General features: G+C 45.3%; 1 protein-coding gene across 5 annotated transcripts in view; it reads right to left on the bottom strand.

Annotated features, from left to right (window-relative positions):
* Window positions 1–4,200: 4,200 nt before the first annotated feature.
* The window catches only part of CCDC85C (coiled-coil domain containing 85C), a 165,748-nt gene continuing 152,804 nt past the window's right edge, over window positions 4,201–17,144 (bottom strand). For 4 of the 5 annotated variants that reach the window (XM_081914054.1, XM_081914052.1, XM_081914050.1 and 1 more), the window contains 3 exons: window positions 13,578–13,673; window positions 8,059–8,157; window positions 4,201–4,692 (listed from right to left, as the gene is read on the bottom strand). In XM_081914054.1, coding sequence (XP_081770180.1) covers window positions 4,603–4,692; window positions 8,059–8,157; window positions 13,578–13,673 — 285 coding nt within the window. In that variant the 3' untranslated portion in view covers window positions 4,201–4,602. The remainder of the gene's footprint in view (window positions 4,693–8,058; window positions 8,158–13,577; window positions 13,674–17,144) is intronic. The other variant, XM_081914053.1, reaches the window with a different exon arrangement.

Here is a 17,144-nt window from a genome sequence, read left to right as displayed (position 1 = left end):
TATGGAAACTAAGTCTTATGCAGAGCGCTTGAAGGAGCTGGGTATGTTTAGCCTGGAAAAGAGGAGACTGAGACCACACCAGGACACTTTCCTTTCTCATTTGCATTTTATGCATCCACCTCAGCCATTTTCTGTGTACATGCGGGGGATCTCAACTGTCAGATCTCAGGTGACCTGGGCATCCCTGAGCCTCCTGTCCATTCTAAGCAATCCAGATTCCCTAACTGCTCCACCTGTACTGTCCATACATGCTTGCACACCTGCGCTTCTCACATTCACCATTTTCACTCAAAAAGAATGTAAGCCACCAGTGGTTTCATTCCCAGCAGGGGGACCAATTTGCTCTCTTGGACTTTGGCTCACAGGAGAAATGGGTTCCGAAAGGCTGAACTACAACTGACCTGAAAATGGTTTGGGTCAGTTGGGGCCTATTTAAATGGATGAGTTGGATTTTACAGGTATGGAGAGGGCACGTGGCCATAAATATTTCTGCTATTGCAGTTTTCATTAAGTGAATGTTCACCTGAGTAGGTTAAGGGCTTTTTGGGAGAGAGTGCCTAGAAAAAAGGCTTGGGTCCCAATCCTCATTCCTTTTACTTGAATAATAAAAAAAAGGGGTTGAACAACAGGAAGATTATCACTGTTATATCTGCCTGTGGTGAGAAAAGAAAGGAAGGAGGGAGGCTGTGTTGTGAGCTCAAAGCCCCACTGATCTCTCCTTCGGATAATTCCCAGGGGTGCTGCTAGGTGACCTGTTTATTGAGTATTCATTCACCCTGACTTGTCAACACTGGCATTTATTCTGATTTGTTTCTGGGGAGGTTAGATAATGATGCTTCAAAACGAGTGTTTTCCCACACTGTCCAGAGCATGTCCCCATCACATTCCTTACTGCAATCAGCACCATCTTTTGAGGAAGTGAATTTGTTTCATGACAAGACCTCACCATCTTGCACAACCTGAATTTGCTGGTTTGCAGCTGAATCCCAGCAACCGTCTGGATGCCCCAGGTCATAAACAACATCCAAATAGGCCCAGTACCTGGGTATGGGAAGGATGTGCAAAGCCATGAAAGGCTGGAACATATTCAAGTGGAAATGCAAACGGAGAGGTATACAGTACTGGGAAGACTTTGACTCAAATCTTTTCGGTTTATCTATTGGTTGAAGATCTATGCGGGTCCTCAATAAGAACAAACCCTGAATAGTGGCATCCAAGAGAAGTAGGCCTAAAAACAGAAAGATCTAGCAGCACAATAGCCAAAATTCTTTCTGAGACCAGACTGCAACGGCTGAAGGTTTGGCAACTTCAGGGTAATAGAAAAACGCAAATATCTGAAGAGTGAGCATTGGCCCCCCAAACCTTCCTTTCTGTTGGTTATTTTACACAAGTGGAATTTCAAAGCCGACTAGTGAGTTGTTATGCTTTCTTGGGGAGAGCCAACATCATGCCATTGGGACTACAACTCCCAACAGCCTTAGCCAGTGAGTGTTCAGGGTGATGGGCTTTGTATTCTAGCAATGTGTGAAGCTCACTCTTCTGGCTCTGCCTGAGCTATACAATTTGAGAAGATGTACCAAGAAATGCGATGAAACAGGGAGAAAGCGATCAAAGTCTTTGGCAGGTTACAAAAAAGCTGCATTGTCATAATAGAATACCGGCGGCCCCTCCACCTTATATGCAGCAGTTCAAAGAGACACTTGATGCGGGCGAGTGGCTGAACCGCGGAGGCAGCACTTCTGAAAGACAGAGTTTTCTTTGTGCGACACAAACGGCTGCTCCTCCGCTTACATTTTTAGATAACACCATTCTGCGCATTATTTCAGTGAGAAGAAAGGAAGAAAGGAAGGAAGGAAGGAAGGAAGGAAGGAAGGAAGGAAGGAAGGAAGGAAGGAAGGAAGGAAGAAAGAAAGAAAGAAAGAAAGAAAGAAAGAAAGAAAGAAAGAAAGAAAGAAAGAAAGAAAGAAAGAAAGAAAGAAAGAAAGACACTCTTTGCAATGACATGCCAAGGCTGAAATAAATATTTAAAAAATGGAGAGAAGGGGTGGCATTTTCTTTTCAGTTCTGTAAAGCATAGGAAAGATGGGACACTGAAGAACTGCTTGACACATAATCTTTTTTCTTTCTTTCTGGCATGGAGCTAACGTCTGGATATGCAAAAGCAACAAGAGAGACAGAAGCATGTCCACTAGAGCAGTGTTTCCCAACCTTGGGAAGGTATACTGGGAAGACTTTGACTCAAATCTTTTCGGTTTATCTATTGGTTGCAGATCTATGCGTGTCCTCAATAAGAACAAACCCTGAATAGTGGCATCCAAGAGAAGCAGGCCTAAAAAACAGAAAGATCTAGCAGCACAATAGCCAAAATTCTTTCTGAGACCAGACTACAACTCCCATCATCCCTTGCTAGCAAGACCAATGGTCAGGGATGATGGGAATTGTAGTCCAACAGCAGCTGGAGACCCAAGGTTGGGAAACACTGCACTAGAGGGTGAGGCAAAGGTAGGCAAGGCAACTGTACCTTTCACTGTCGAATGCAGAGTTGCATGAAAGAGGGAGTTTAGGCAGGTGAGAATGGGATGCTGCCCTTACACTGAGGAATCTAGTTCAGTACTTTCTCCACGGCCTAGCAGTGGTTTGCGGGGTTGCAGGCAGGGGGCGCCACTCACTGAACGAGTCTCTTCCATGCAGCTATTAGGAGCCTGCTTAATGCCAGCGCCCTTGGGTAAAATGCTGTTAGTGGGGCTCCATCTCTAAGCGGGCTCGCCTCCTCTTTCTTTCGTCCACTCTTGCCCTTTGCCTTCCTCTCCCTTTGGATGCAAATCAGCACCACAGAGAGAGCAAGGCGTGTAAATCAGGGGTCAGCAAACTTTTTCAGCGGGGGCCAGTCCACTGTCCCTCAGACCTTGTGGGGGGGGGGGCGGACTATATTTGAAGGGGGGGAGAACGAATTCCTATGCCCCAGAGATGCATTTTAAATAAAAGCACACATTCTACTCATGTAAAAACACGCTGGTTCCCAGACTGTCCACGGGCTGGATTTAGAAGGCGTTTGGGCCGGATTCGGCACCCAGGCCTAGTTTCCCTACCCATGGTGTAAATGTTAGGGTCTTTTCCTCCTTGCTCACTCAGAAACCGCTGGAGAACAGGCAGCGAGAAGGCCACAAGACCCCAAGAATTGGCTATGGGACCTTGGTCAGGGTGTGGGCCTCAGCAAATCGGCCAATGATTCTGACCCTTGACACCAGACCTGAGCCTGGTCCTCCTGAGCACTTGATCACTCTAGCCTACCATACGCCGTGTGTCGACGTTGCATTAAGTGCCTGCTATTATTGCTTGGAAGCCACAGCATTTCCGCTGCAGCAACATGAAAAAATGTAAGATTATGCAAGTGGGGGGTCTCCTTTGCACAAGTGCCTCGCCCGGAAGCCGCTATGCAAGAGAGATGGGCAGACATCAGGCTTATTGGGGCTCCCTTGCTTTCTGCAAGAACTGCAATATCTATCCGATGCAAACAGATAACAGTGAGAATATAAGAACATGGTGCCACCAAGCATGTTCTGAGCCTAGGAATCTGTTCTTGCCACCAGAACTAAACGGAGCTTACAGGAACAACCCATTTGAAAGCTTTCTTCATGTCAGGCAGCCTAAGTAAGGTGTTGTTGCTACTGTTGAAACAATGGGCGGTCAAAAGCCCCTGCAAATCGGCCAGAGATCAGACCCCAGCAGATCTACCTTCTGCCCCATTCCTGATCTAAAGCAATCACCATGACTTGCGGGATTTGGGAACTTCAGCCTAGGGTGGGGCATGTGACCTAGCAACATGAAGGCAGTCACAATGTCTTCAGCTGTGCAGGCCGGGGATTGCTTCTCAAAACGCTCATTTTAATACCAACCAAAGATCTCTAGAAAAGCTTATCACTCTCAGCAGGTAATTGCCAAAATAATAAGGCTACAGAGAAATCACAGAGCTACTTTTGGTGCTGTGGATTCCATGTTAATTTCTAAAACAACGCAGCTGGGGTTGTAGCTCCGTGAACAGGGCAAAGTAAGAAAGGGCGGGAGCTTTCGGACGACCTGTTTTATTGCGCATTTGTCCTGATTTGTTTGCAGGGTGGTGTTGCACCAAAAAAGTGCACTTTCCAATGCATTTATCCATCACTTTCCTTATGGCAAACAGCCCAATCTATTTTTTTTGGGGGGGGGAGGCGGAGAAATGAAGCAGTTGTGTTGTGCAAGACCTCCCAATCAACTCCCCGGGGTGCAACCCAAATTTGCGATCGCAAAATGGCAACGGACTGGAGACTGTCCAGGCGAGGAAGGTCCCTTGCTTTTGGGTTCAGGTATCTCTACATATGACCGTACAACAAAGCAGGTTGTCACTACAATACAAATGACACAAATCGGCCATTGGAGGATAGTTATTAACCCATTTAACATTGTTCTGGATCAGCACAGCCTGCAGGCAAAGCTGCCTTATTTACACTATAAACAGTTACAGAAAGATGGGAGCGAGTAGGAAAAGATAACCCTGGCAGCTAGATGCAGAGAAGTCCCTGTTGCTCTTCCTCTTTCCTCTCCCAGCCTTGCTGCGTGAGGTGCTTATAACGGGCCTTTGAACTGGTTTCCGGAAAGATGTTGCCTGATCGATGGCTTGGAGCTCGCTGCATCCCCCAGTTTCCGCCAGACGACCTAAGAGCAAAAGGAAAGAGAGGGTGCTTATTACCATTTATTTTATCTGCATTTGTACAGAGTTTTCTGTCCCACCCTTCTAGCGCCTATATGTGCTACTCAGGGCGGCCTACAACAGTTTTAAGACTTCATTGTCCTAAGATACGATAGGCTGCTAAGCGCTTTCAGTTCTGAGGATTCCTGGCCCCAGCTGGGTTTGCGAGATTCCTCTCTGATTCACTAGGTGGCACCCAGATCCCGAGATAACATTGGCTGACAGGTTTAAAATGCTGATCTTGTTAAAGTCTCCCGAAATTAGAACTAGAGAGGGAGAGATGCCTTAGGTAATGGTATCAAACCAGCAAATTAGGCTCAGAAGTTGAGTTCAGAGCTAGGTCAGTTGCTGGCAAGCTTGCAAGAGTCATGTTCCTTTCATCAAGCATTGCTTCCAAAGAGGAGCAAGTTGTGTGCCCTTCAGACACAAAGTTGCCTTGCATTAGAAATCCAAAAATGCTTAGAGCGCCAACTGAGCGCCCGCCAGCTGTTTTGGACTAGAGCTCCCATCCGTTCTTAATGTTTGATGTTTTATTGTGGTTTCCAGTCAGATGGGTGGTATACAAATAACAAATTATTATTATTATTATTATTATTATTATTATTATTATTATTATTAGCCAACCCTGCTCCCAGGCAAGAGCCATAGCTCTGCCCCAGCAAAATTACGCGTCTTGGACAATTTCCTTAAGACACCTTCCTTACGAGTTTCCGAGAGAAAGTGAGGGCTGCATTTCGAAGGGCTGTACCAGTTCAGGGCTCAGATTACTGAACCCTTTAAAAATCCCTGGTCTCCACAAAGCTTGCCAGCCAAACCAGGCTCTTAGGCCAGCCCCTGGCAAGGTCTGTTTGGGGTGTTCATTTCAAAAGACCAGGAAGTGTCAGCAGCATTCCTGAGAAGATTTCCTCGTTTGTCGTAATATCTCAGGCTGTGCAAACATCATTATTTTGTTTTAAAAAGAGAAGCTAAAAGGGATAGCCTCTTGAGGTGCAGCCCTCACATCCCTGCACCAAAAGCGAGCTTTTTCTAAAGACAGATTACAGATTTCATTGTCGAACAGCAGAGCACATTCCGCAGTGCTTCACTTCCCAGAGGGCGGATTAGTTGATGGCACTTGCAATGGCAAGATGGTTTGTGGGAAACCACCCAGGTCTAAGGTTCACAGCGGTTTTCCAGGGACGTATCCTGGAACGCTTTTTCACTCTTTGTGTGTGGGAAAAACCACAATGCCTTTCCAGTGCAACAGAGTGCACTTAAAGAAACAGTGCTTCTTTTGTCATTGGTGCTTATGGCTTCGTGCCATGTGGCAACCCACAAGCCCAGGGTGTTCACATCATACAAAGATTAGCGGTTTCCATCTACTGAAAGCTTCTAAATTGGACCAGATCCCACTGGGGAGTATGAGCTTTCAACCATAACTGTTACCCTAGGTGGCCCCATGAGCGTTGTAATGCTCCAAAGTTTTGTTTATGTTTGGTTTTTAGGGGAACAGATATGAAATAGTCAAAACAAATGGATGCGAACCAGAAAATTTCAAGGCAAAGGTTAAATCCTACCCACTCTTATCGAGAGATCACTGGCACAGGACTGGGCTGCAGGGCTGCAGTCCTATACACAATTAACTAAAGGTAAGCCCCAGTTGAGATTCCCAAGAATATCTATCTCTATCTATCTATCTATCTATCTATCTATCTATCTATCATCTATCTATCTATCTATCTATCTATCTATCTATCTATCTATCTATCTATCATCTATCTATCTATCTATCATCTATCTATCTATCTATCTATCTATCTATCTATCTATCTATCTATCATCTATCTATCTATATCATCTATCTATCTATCTATCTATCTATCTATCTATCTATCTATCATCTATCTATCTATCATCTCTATCTATCATCTATCTATCTATCTATCTATCTATCTATCTATCTATCTATCATCTATCTATCTATCTATCTATCATCTATCTATCTATCTATCATCTATCTATCTATCTATCTATCTATCATCTATCTATCTATCTATCTATCTATCTATCTATCTATCTATCATCTATCTAGCTATCTATCATCTATCTAGCTATCTATCATCTATCTATCTAAACATGGACTGGGTCAGTCTGAAATTGAAGATCCAGGGAGCCTTTTCACTTGCAAAAGAAGAAAGAAAGGGAAGTAAAAGATGACCACAGTTTTTTACTTTCAAAAGCAATTTGTTATGCACAACCTTCAAGAGTAGCCTTTCCCAACCTTGGGTCCTCATATCCTATTGGACTACAACACCCATCATCCATAACCAGCAGGGGCAGCGGTCAAAAATAATGGGAGTGGTTGTTGACATCCATCTGTCTCAGGAGACAATGGAGAAGTGCATTTCTCGAGGGTGAAGTCAAGAGTTACAGTGCCCACTGCGGCTGTAGAGACTGATACGGGAGAGACATGTTTCATTGCAGCTGGGGCAGATGTAGTATCGGTTGTGTTGCTGCAGATGCACCATGGCATTTCTTCTCTCTGTACTCCTCCCATGCCCATTCCTCCTCTGGTCACTGCTATGGAAGCACAACCTGTCTGCCTCCAGGCACTGGAGACAGGAGTGTCAGCATGCTGGGAACATGGGCATGGGAGAGCACGTCTTTCTTTGAGACTCCCAATAACATCATGGAACCCAAGGTTGAGAAAGGCTGCTCTGGAGTACCAAGACACTCTCTGGATTATAGTCCAATAAGACACACAGGCCCTGATCCATTCTGGCTATGGGAATCCTGATTCATGAATGGAATTTCCCCCACCCACGTTTTTCTGCGAAGGAAGCCAAACCCCAGCCATAACTCAACACACAAAATACACCAGACCATATATCCATATATATGTGAGGGTCTAAGTCAGCCCCAACCTGGTGCCCTTCAGATGTTTTGGATTACAACTCTCATGTAGGATTGTAGATTTAACTGGTTTAATAACAATTCCCATTCACAGGAAGCCTTAAGAACTGTGGTTTTGGGATCAGATAGGGGAAAAGATCTTCAATAGGTGATTCTCATCGCCATGTTGAACTATAATGACCATGACTGGGAGGATGAAAGGAGCCATGATGGCCACATTTCTGTAAAACTGCAGTAAGCCTCTGCAACCTTACACCCACAAGCATTCTGAGTGTGTGAAGCTTTTGACTGACAGTATTCGTAACCCAATTTCTCTGCAGGTTGCAAAGACAACAAGCGACTAAGCCTGCACACACAGAACAAGATATTGGACAGCATTTAACACCACAGTTGGAAGTGAAAAACTGAAATGGGAAAGACTGTGAAAATGGGTTCATTACATTGCACATTTCACGAACAATTGCTTTCTCCTTTTCACTCAGGTCTTCTTCATAGTTTTCTTGAATTTGCCTGTCCAAATTCTCATGGACTTCAAGGACCTACAAACACAATGGACATGAAATTGTAAAATGATGTCACACAGTGATAGACCCTAAGGTACCCCTAAGTGGAATGACCACTCCATCCTCATGCTGTCTGCCACATTGGGAGGGCAAACAGGGCAAAATCTCAACACACGCATAGGAGAGTGGGAAGTCTAATTGCCAGTTAAACATATGGAGCTTGAGATAAGTGTTCCATCCGCATACATCACTAAGCTGGAAATGAATGGTTAGCACTAGGCGGATTCAAGGAGGGAAAAAGAACATGTGATCTACTTTCAACATATACATACACACTTTTTGCAAATGGTCACTGGATGCTGCCTATATTGCCATTGAATTGTGCAGTTCCTGGCACAAAAGAGAATTAGGTGCAAGGTAACTAAGCTGGAAAAAGCTGTGGCCTGACTCAGATCTCCTGCTACAAAATCGTGCCAAGGTATGGTAAAAAGAGACAAACTTCTGCTGTCATAGTTAGGTACAGAAGACAGTAAAGGAAGAGTGGTCCATAAGTAGTTAAGGAAGGACTGGAGCTTCAGTGAGGGATACCATGCATGCAAAAAGTTCCAGGTTCAATCCCTGACTTCTCCAGGGAAAGACTCCCGCCCTAAATCTGAGTCAGTAAGTTGGACAATGCTGAGCTACAAAGATGGACAGTGTGGCTCTGCATAAAGCAGAGTGGCCACTTATGCATCACCTGCCAAAGAACAGACAAAAGAGTACAATCGTACCTTGGATCCCAAATGCCTTGCGAGTCAAACGTTTTGACTCCTGAACAGCACAAACACGGAAGTGAGTGTTCCGGTTTGCGAACGTTCTTTGGAACCCAAACGTCCATCACAGCTTCCGATTGGCTGCAGGAACTTCCTGCAGCCAATCGGAAGCCATGCCTTGGTTTCCGAACTTTTAGGAAGTCGAACGGACTTCTGGAAGGGATTCCGTTTGACCTCCGAGGTGCGACTGTATACAGATTTGCAGAAGGTGATGCTGATTAAAGTGTACAGACACAAACGGATAACTCATTACTTTAAACAGAAATACATCTAGCCGCTATGGGGAAGACCAGGTGACTGTGTGTACCTGCTCAGTCTGCTTCCCAGGTATGGATATGGGCAACTTCAAGGCCCCTGCTCTCCCTTCTTGGAGTTCTTTAATATAAAGAAAGCCTGGACTGGACAGAGGACTCCTTCAGACAGAGGATGGTCCTCTGCAAAGCAAGAGGCACATGACCACCCTACTCCTCATTCATGTCTAGCTGTCAAGGACTGGCTGGAGACTGAGGAGTGGTGGCTGGATGCATGGGCACTGGGAGAAGGTGGGCTGGAGACTGACTGGGAAGAAGGGATCCGTGGTAGCCTGTAGTAGCCAGGAGACGAGAGTCGGAGGCAGGAGGAGCTGCAGGATTGGAGAGTCAAGAGCAGGTGCAAGAGGGAGGGAGGGAGGGAAAGGTCAGGCTGGTCTAGAGTCTGGGGCTGCCACACCTCTCCTCCTGCCCCCACCTCTCCTGCTCCACTGTCTCCCACGGCCAGAAGCAGATTGAAGCAAGTTGCACACAGACATTGTCCCTGCCTGCTCAGGTGGGGGAGATACATAAGCTGAGCTGGGGGGCGGCGTCCCTGTTGCCACAACTGCCTTATTGGGTACACACCTGAGAGACGCAAGACTTTTCCTAACTTGCAAGTGTGCTTTCGATAAGAAAGAGTTAATGCCTCACGCTGGACATTCCTGACAGTGCTGTGACACGAGCATCATAATCACCCACATTGTAATTCCGATTGAAGAATCAAGCTTCCACTCCCCCCCCCCAACTCGGTGACAGAATTATGGTTAACACCGCAATGAATGTGGGTTGTTTCGATTCAGATGAATACAACACTCTGTAAAACCAGGCACAAATTCTCCGCTCAGCGTTCTAGCGGGTGGCACTGCGCTTTGAACACTGACCGCTTTGAACTGGACCAATGCTTCCCTTTCCTGCCGTGCCTCGGAAGTCTCAGTTACAAAAATAGGTCATTCTCTTAGGGCCCTTAACCTACTTTGGAAATTGCATTATCCACTAGCTTAACCGACATATTTTGAACCAATGGCAATTTTGCATGACTGTACGGTTTCACTTAAATTAATTCAATCCGTTGGCTCTTCTCTTTTTTGCAAGGGGGCGCAGGAACACCAGAGGAAGCAAGCAAGCAAGCGGCATTTACAAGCTTGCAAATAAAAATAGATCTCTAATGAATAGGAAGGAATTAATTATTGATCAAGCTGGATGCAGGCTGCGAAACCAACTCGTTGGTCTGGGCACGCCTGCGATATTCATCAGCCTGGATAATCAAATTCCAGCCCCAGAAATATCATGCTGGTAGCTGAATAAATGCACACGGCCACAAGTATGTACTCCAGGCTGAGACTCTCCATTAGGTTGCATGAAACCCTCCAGTAACCTAACCCTATATTGCATCCTCATATTGCTTCCCCCAGTGTAAAATGTTAACTACAGGGATTTGTGGCAAGGGGAAAAAACCTCATATCTGCTTGCATTGTATTGCATGAAGATGCATGGATGCAGAAAACTGTTAAACATACGCCCAGCAATATTATTATTAATGGATTTTATAAGCTGTTTGATAATTCCCCCCCCCCAAGAGGTGAACGAGTCCAAATCATACAGATGTAGAAAAACACAAAGCCGCTGGCAGGATGAAAAGGTTGCAACACACAGCAGGCAATCTTCTCCTAGTGTTGCCACCTTTCCTCTCTGACCTTGCCCTGTGCCTTCGACAGAAGCCTGACAAACAGAAATTAAGGTGAAGCTTATCAAAGGAAACAACGGAAAACAACTCATCTGCTCAATTCCTGCATCTCGGGCTGCTAGTGGCAGAGGAGCAGGGCCGTGAATATAAGGTGGCAACCTTTGGAAAGGGGTGTCCTACTGCGGCTGCGCTTTAGGGGATCTGGGCCTCCCAACAGCTGCGCCACTGGAAGATGCTCGGCAGTTTTCTCTGTCAATGCGCCCTGATGAAATGCAGCGTTCGTAGTCTGTTCTGTTAAAAATAGATTTCTGGACCCAGAAATACAAGCTGATTCTGCCAGCTGAGCAAGCTTTCTCTCTCGCCTCCCCACCCCCATTTCCTTGGTATCTATGCACAGCATTGCAACCTGGAAGATTATCTAAGTGCCCTCGGGTCTGGTACATTAAGAGTGCTTTGCGCAGCACTGAAACTCGTGGATAATGAAAACAATGGTCTCCGGGGGACGATACAGATACAGCGATGTGACATTTAGTCTGTGCGTACGTGGCTACGGCAAAGTGGAGGATTTGGTTTGTGATCACTTTTGTAGCGTTCAGCATAGAAAAGAGGTTTCTGACTCTCCTCTTTCCCAGAATTCCTCATGGCAGTGCTAGAGGTTTCCATTTCCTGTGGGGAACACCAGTGTCAACACTGGTCCAAGGAACACGGGGCCCAGTCAGAGAAGCTTCGGCTATTCCTATCTGATGTTGTCATGCTCTTTCTGCTGCCGTCGTGAGGGAGTAGCCTAAGCTCATGCGTGTGAACAAGAGTTCAACAGACAAAATAAAGTACTTCTTCACATGAGACAGAGGTGATCTGGGGAATTTGCTGCCCCAAGATGTAGCAATGGCTTTATAATGTAGCACTGGACTACTGCAATGTACTCTATCTGGGGCTACCTTTGAAGGTGACCCGGAAACTACAACTAATGAGGCAGCTAGACTGGTGACTGGGAGCAGCCGCCGAGACCATATAACACCGGTCTTGAAAGACCTACACTGGCTCCCAGTACATTTCCGAGGACAATTCAAAGTGTTGGTGTTGGCCTTTAAAGCCCTAAACGGCCTCGGCCCATTATACCTGAAGGAGCGTCTCCACTCCCATCATTTTGCCCAGACACTGAGGTCCAGCTTCGAGGGCCTTCTGGCGGTTCCCTCCCTACGAGAAGTGAGGGAACCAGGCAGAGGGCCTTCTCTGTAGTGGCGCCCACCCTGTGGAATGCCCTCTCATCAGATGTGAAGGAAATAAACAACTATTTGAATTTTAGAATACATCTGAAGGCAGCCCTGTTTAGGGACGTTTTTAATGTTTTATCGTGTTTTTGATATTCTGTTGGGAGCCACCCAGAGTGGCTGGGAAGTTTTTAATGTCTAATGTTTTATCGCTTTATTATTACAGTCATACCTCGAGTTGCTTTTGCTTCACGTTGCATTTTTTCTGGTTACGAATGTGGCAAACCCGGAAGTGTTTACAGTGGTACCTCAGGTTACAGACACTTCAGGTTACAGACACTTCAGGTTATAGACTCCGCTAACCCAGAAATAGTACCTCGGGTTAAAAACTTTGCTTCAGGATGAGAACAGTAATTGTGCAGTGGTGGGGCGGCAGCAACGGGAGGCCCTATTAGCTAAAGTGGTGCTTCAGGTTAAGAACAGTTTCAGGTTAACAACGGACCTCCAGAACGAATTACGTTCTTAGCCCGAGGTACCACTGTACTTCTGGGTTCGCCGCTTCATGCATGCGCAGGAGCGATCTGTGCGCTTCGCGCATGCACAGGAACGCTGTATCGCGTCACACGCAGAAGTGGCGCTCTACTTTCAGACTTTTCGGAGTGCAAACAGCACCCCGGAACAGATCACGTCCATAAACAGAGGTACCACTGTATTATTATTATTATTATTATTATTATTATTATTATTATTACTACTATTATTCTGTTGGGAGGCTCCCAGAGTGGCTGGGGAAACCCAACCAGATGGGTGGGGTATAAATAATAAATTATTATTATTATTATTATTATTATTATTAGGCAAATTCATGGAGGATGAGGCTAGCCATGTTGGTGGGTGCTACTTCTTGTATCAGAGACAGCCAGCCTCTGAATATCAGTTGCAAGCCAGGCAATGGACCACCAAATTGGATGGCTTCAAAAGACGATCAGACAAATTAATGGAGAGGGCGATCAATGGCTACTAGCCTACTGCCACAGGCTGTATACTTCTCTCCTTCCTTGGAGGTTTCTAAGTAGAGGTTGGACAGCCATCTGAAATGCCATGGACAGCCATGGATGCTTTAGCTGAGACACCTGCATTGGACTAGATGACCCTCCAGGTCCCTTCCAGCTCTAAGATTCTATGAATGCCAGTTGCTGGAAACCACAGATGGGGAGAGGGCTCTTGTGCTCAGGTCCTGCTTGTGGGTTTCTCATGGGTTGGTCACTGGGAGAACAGGGTGGCAGACTAGATGGGCTTTAAGCCTGATCTAGCAGAGCTCTTCTTATGTCAATAAAAAAGCACACCTGCTCAGCTATTTCTCAGCCCAGAGTCTCTGATTCCCCCTCCGCATTGTCTTCCTCTCTTGAGCTGGAATGCAAAGCCCAGATGAATGCATGCAAAACACCCCTCCCCTTACCTTCATAGCATGCACCACGGCTTCAGGTTTCTGGTTTATGGAGACGTATCCCACAGCAGGAGACGCGGCAAGATCAGGAGCCATACGGACAGGGCCCTGCAAAAAACAAGAGATCAAACACTGGTAAGTATATACCGGTATATATATATTCCAGCAAGAAACATCTGGTGCTGACCAAGAATCCGAGGAAACCATGTTGTGATTTTTTTTATATACATGTTGTGAATTTTTATATAGAAAACCAACACATATTGTGATTTTTTTTTAAACTACAGGTTTTATATTGTTTTAGGCTCTGACCTGATCCAAAGAACACCTGACCCAGCTCTGGATTAATGGGATATGTGTGTCTAAAGTTTAATTATGATTTATTTGGACTGCCATCTCGATTTGATGTGGTGTCTGGTGTCTAAAGGTAGATGATTATGACAGCAATATTGTTATATTATTTTATTATTTTATTTATTATACCCCACCCATCTGGATGGATTTCCCCTGATATGTTCAGAGGCATCATGGTTTGTTATTTATTTGCTTATTTAAGGATGTCATAGAATCACAGACTTGTGCAGCTGGAAGGGACCATGAGGGTGATATGTGGTCAAGTCTCATGCTCTACCAACGGAGTATGACTTGGGCAACAAGATCTTCAGAGGCATCCAAATTGGTGCTGGTTGGAATCATCATACCTAATAAGGTGTTCAGTATACTCCAAAGCTAAGCTTTTAAGAACACTGAAAGCACAAGGTTTCAAGAGAACGGTTTACAAGTTCTGTTACATACAATGGGACTTTGATAAAGGCTCAAGTCACTGTGAAAGAGCACTCCAAATTATTTTCCCATGCTATCCACACAGAAAATGGTAGGTCTAGCTGAAAGGAAAAACATGGAGGTCTGCACTGATCATTGCAATGCACCCTAAATTATTATTAATTATAAAGAAGTGTGGCTGTGAGAGACTTGGCTACAGATACCCTGAAGGGACCCTGCACTTCTGAATTTGTCACTAGAGTTATACCTCAGAAGTTGAACGGAATCTGTTCGACTTCCAAAACGTCGGGAACCAAGGTGTGGCTTCCGATTGGCTGCAGCCACGTCGGAAATTCGGGTTCCAAAGAAAGTTCGCAAACCGGAACACTCACTTCTGTGTTTGTGCCATAAGGGAGCCAAAACGTTCAACTCGCAAGGCGTTCGACTTCCGAGGTATGACTGTACATTACTGGAGGGGTGAGTTTCCCAGGCCCAATTGACTCCTCCCGAAGTGGCTTTTCCAGTAGCAAAAGGACTGATCTACAATTAAATACAGTTTTACCTAACATGCACCTTGGTGTCCTTGGTGGAATGAAATGTTTACTCAGAACATACCAGGAAAGTTTTCAAACCCGGAAACCAACTTAACCTTTGAAGTCACCCATAGCACTGGGTCGCTTTTAACTAGGAAGCAATATTCTGTCTGACACGGGCAGAGGGAGAGAATATTTGGCACCCCCTTCGCTGGCTGCATGGCAACATTCCCCAAAGAGCATCAAGTGCCCTTCAAGGAAGGTTGTGAAGGGAACCCAGGAGGTAAGTATATACACACAGCTGCAGCTAAAGGAGGGCTTGTTTTTTAAATAAATGGGCCATCAAGTTCTCTGATGTTTGGCGTTCTGTTGAAAAATCAAAAAAAGTTCCTTTAATGTCAAGAAACCTGAGTACCCAACTAGTCCAACACTCACCTTCTGGTATGGGGGGTCCCTTTTACGGTCTCTCCCAAGCAAGGTGAGGCACAATGTCTTTATTCAGAAAGATGCCCCCTTCCTGTCTCTATGATTTGTATGTTTGCACTATGCCATTCAGAGAAACCAACAATGGCTTCATTGAGAACTCTCCCATATTTTGCCTTCATGCTGTTCGGCAAAACAAAAGGGGGATTATCCCGTTGGGCTGAGAAGGTAAATTGGGATGACAGAGCGGTATGCAGTATCACTGCAGGGAATGTGCTGTCCAGGCAAAGAGGTGCATATTATAGTCTTTTTCTAAAACACGCACAAAAAAATGTGCCTCATCTTAGAACTTCACAATTACAGATGTGACAAGGAAGGAAGGAGCTGTAGTTTTTAAAGATTTTGCTGCTCTGGCTTTATCCCTCATGCTTCTTATTCAGTTTTCTGTCCCAGCTAAGCAGCCTTCAGATCAACTGATGGCTAACATTGAACATAACCAAAAAAGCAGCTTCCCATTCGTTGCATCCTTCCTCTTCCTCTTTCATAGCCCTGGTTAAAAGATCAAAAGCTTCCCCTTCTGATTTTATGCCCATTATGTCCAATCTTGGGAAATGGTTGTTTTTTGTTTTTAACTACAGTTAAGAGAGAACAAGCCAGGATCAAACCATGGTGTTTGATCCTGGCTTGCTCTGATACCTGTGGGCCTCCAGATGTGGCCAGACCCCAACTCCCACCATGGTGCCAATGGTCAGGGATGATGGCAACCATTCAGAACAAGGTGGAAGGTGGTTTCAGGGGGCAGAAATTGCACCCCTCCTCCTTCATTAGTAGACACCTGCACAGATCAAAAGCCCTTTCATGGGTTCAAAGGCACAAACTGGAAAACACCCCATTTATTTCTGCATTCACACTCACTATGGCTAAAGCTAACCAAGGTTATGTTTTCAACTTAAGGTTGGAACCAAGGTTAGAAGCTGGTTTGCAAACCATAAAAAGTAAACCTGGTTACCAGTAGCCAGTGCTATTTTTCTAGAAAAAGAGGTGCCAGAACTCATCACGAACACCTCCCTTGTTCTCTCATAATAACATCAACCTGAGAAGTGCTGGAACTAAGTTCCGGTAAGTTCCAGCTGGGGGAAAAGCCCTGCCAGTTGCCCTTGTTAGAGATGGTCAGGTGATTGCTTCACCAGACCAGATAAATAGAGGCCCTGCTGAGGACTGGGCAGACATTTATCTTTGTCCATCCACACCCCATCGAGAATAGTTTAAAAAAATGTTTACACAATTAATAAGAGTAACAGAGTATTAAAGCAGGCAGAACAGTATGTAAGCCTGAGCTCTTTTACTCTGGGTTCTCCAAAGAACAGGAAAACCCCGACAAACAGTTAATTTCTCATGGGATTTGGGGAGGAAACAGCTCTTTGTCTCCTGAACGTGATTCCTTATTTATTTCTGCCCCCGACTCCCAGTTCATTACTCCACAATATCCATTCACCTTCTCTCTTCAGAGTTGCTGATGCTGTGTAAAACTGCCATCCGTTGTACTAATAGTACTCCAAATGTTTAATTAGTTTCAAAACAAGGAGAAATGCTTTCCTAATGATTTCGCTCCAGGAGATGGAACTGTTGCCTCAGGAGGGTCTAGGAGTCCATTGGCACATATCACCAGTCTGCCAAATGTGGCTACTAGGCAACATCCATTTGTTTCAATGGAGCTCACCTGGAGCAGATGTAGTGGGGCTGACATTAATTTATGAAAATGGGGAATCATATCAATACTCCCCAAAGAAGGCGTAACTATATTTGTAGTGGTGTTGTTCAGAAGTGAGTATGAACTGTTAAGGTTAGGCTGCAATCCTGC

This window comes from Podarcis melisellensis (genome assembly GCF_964234715.1).
Source record: "Podarcis melisellensis genome assembly, chromosome: 1".
Taxonomy (NCBI): Eukaryota; Metazoa; Chordata; class Lepidosauria; order Squamata; family Lacertidae; genus Podarcis; species Podarcis melisellensis.
This window is presented reverse-complemented; position numbering and strand designations above follow the sequence as displayed.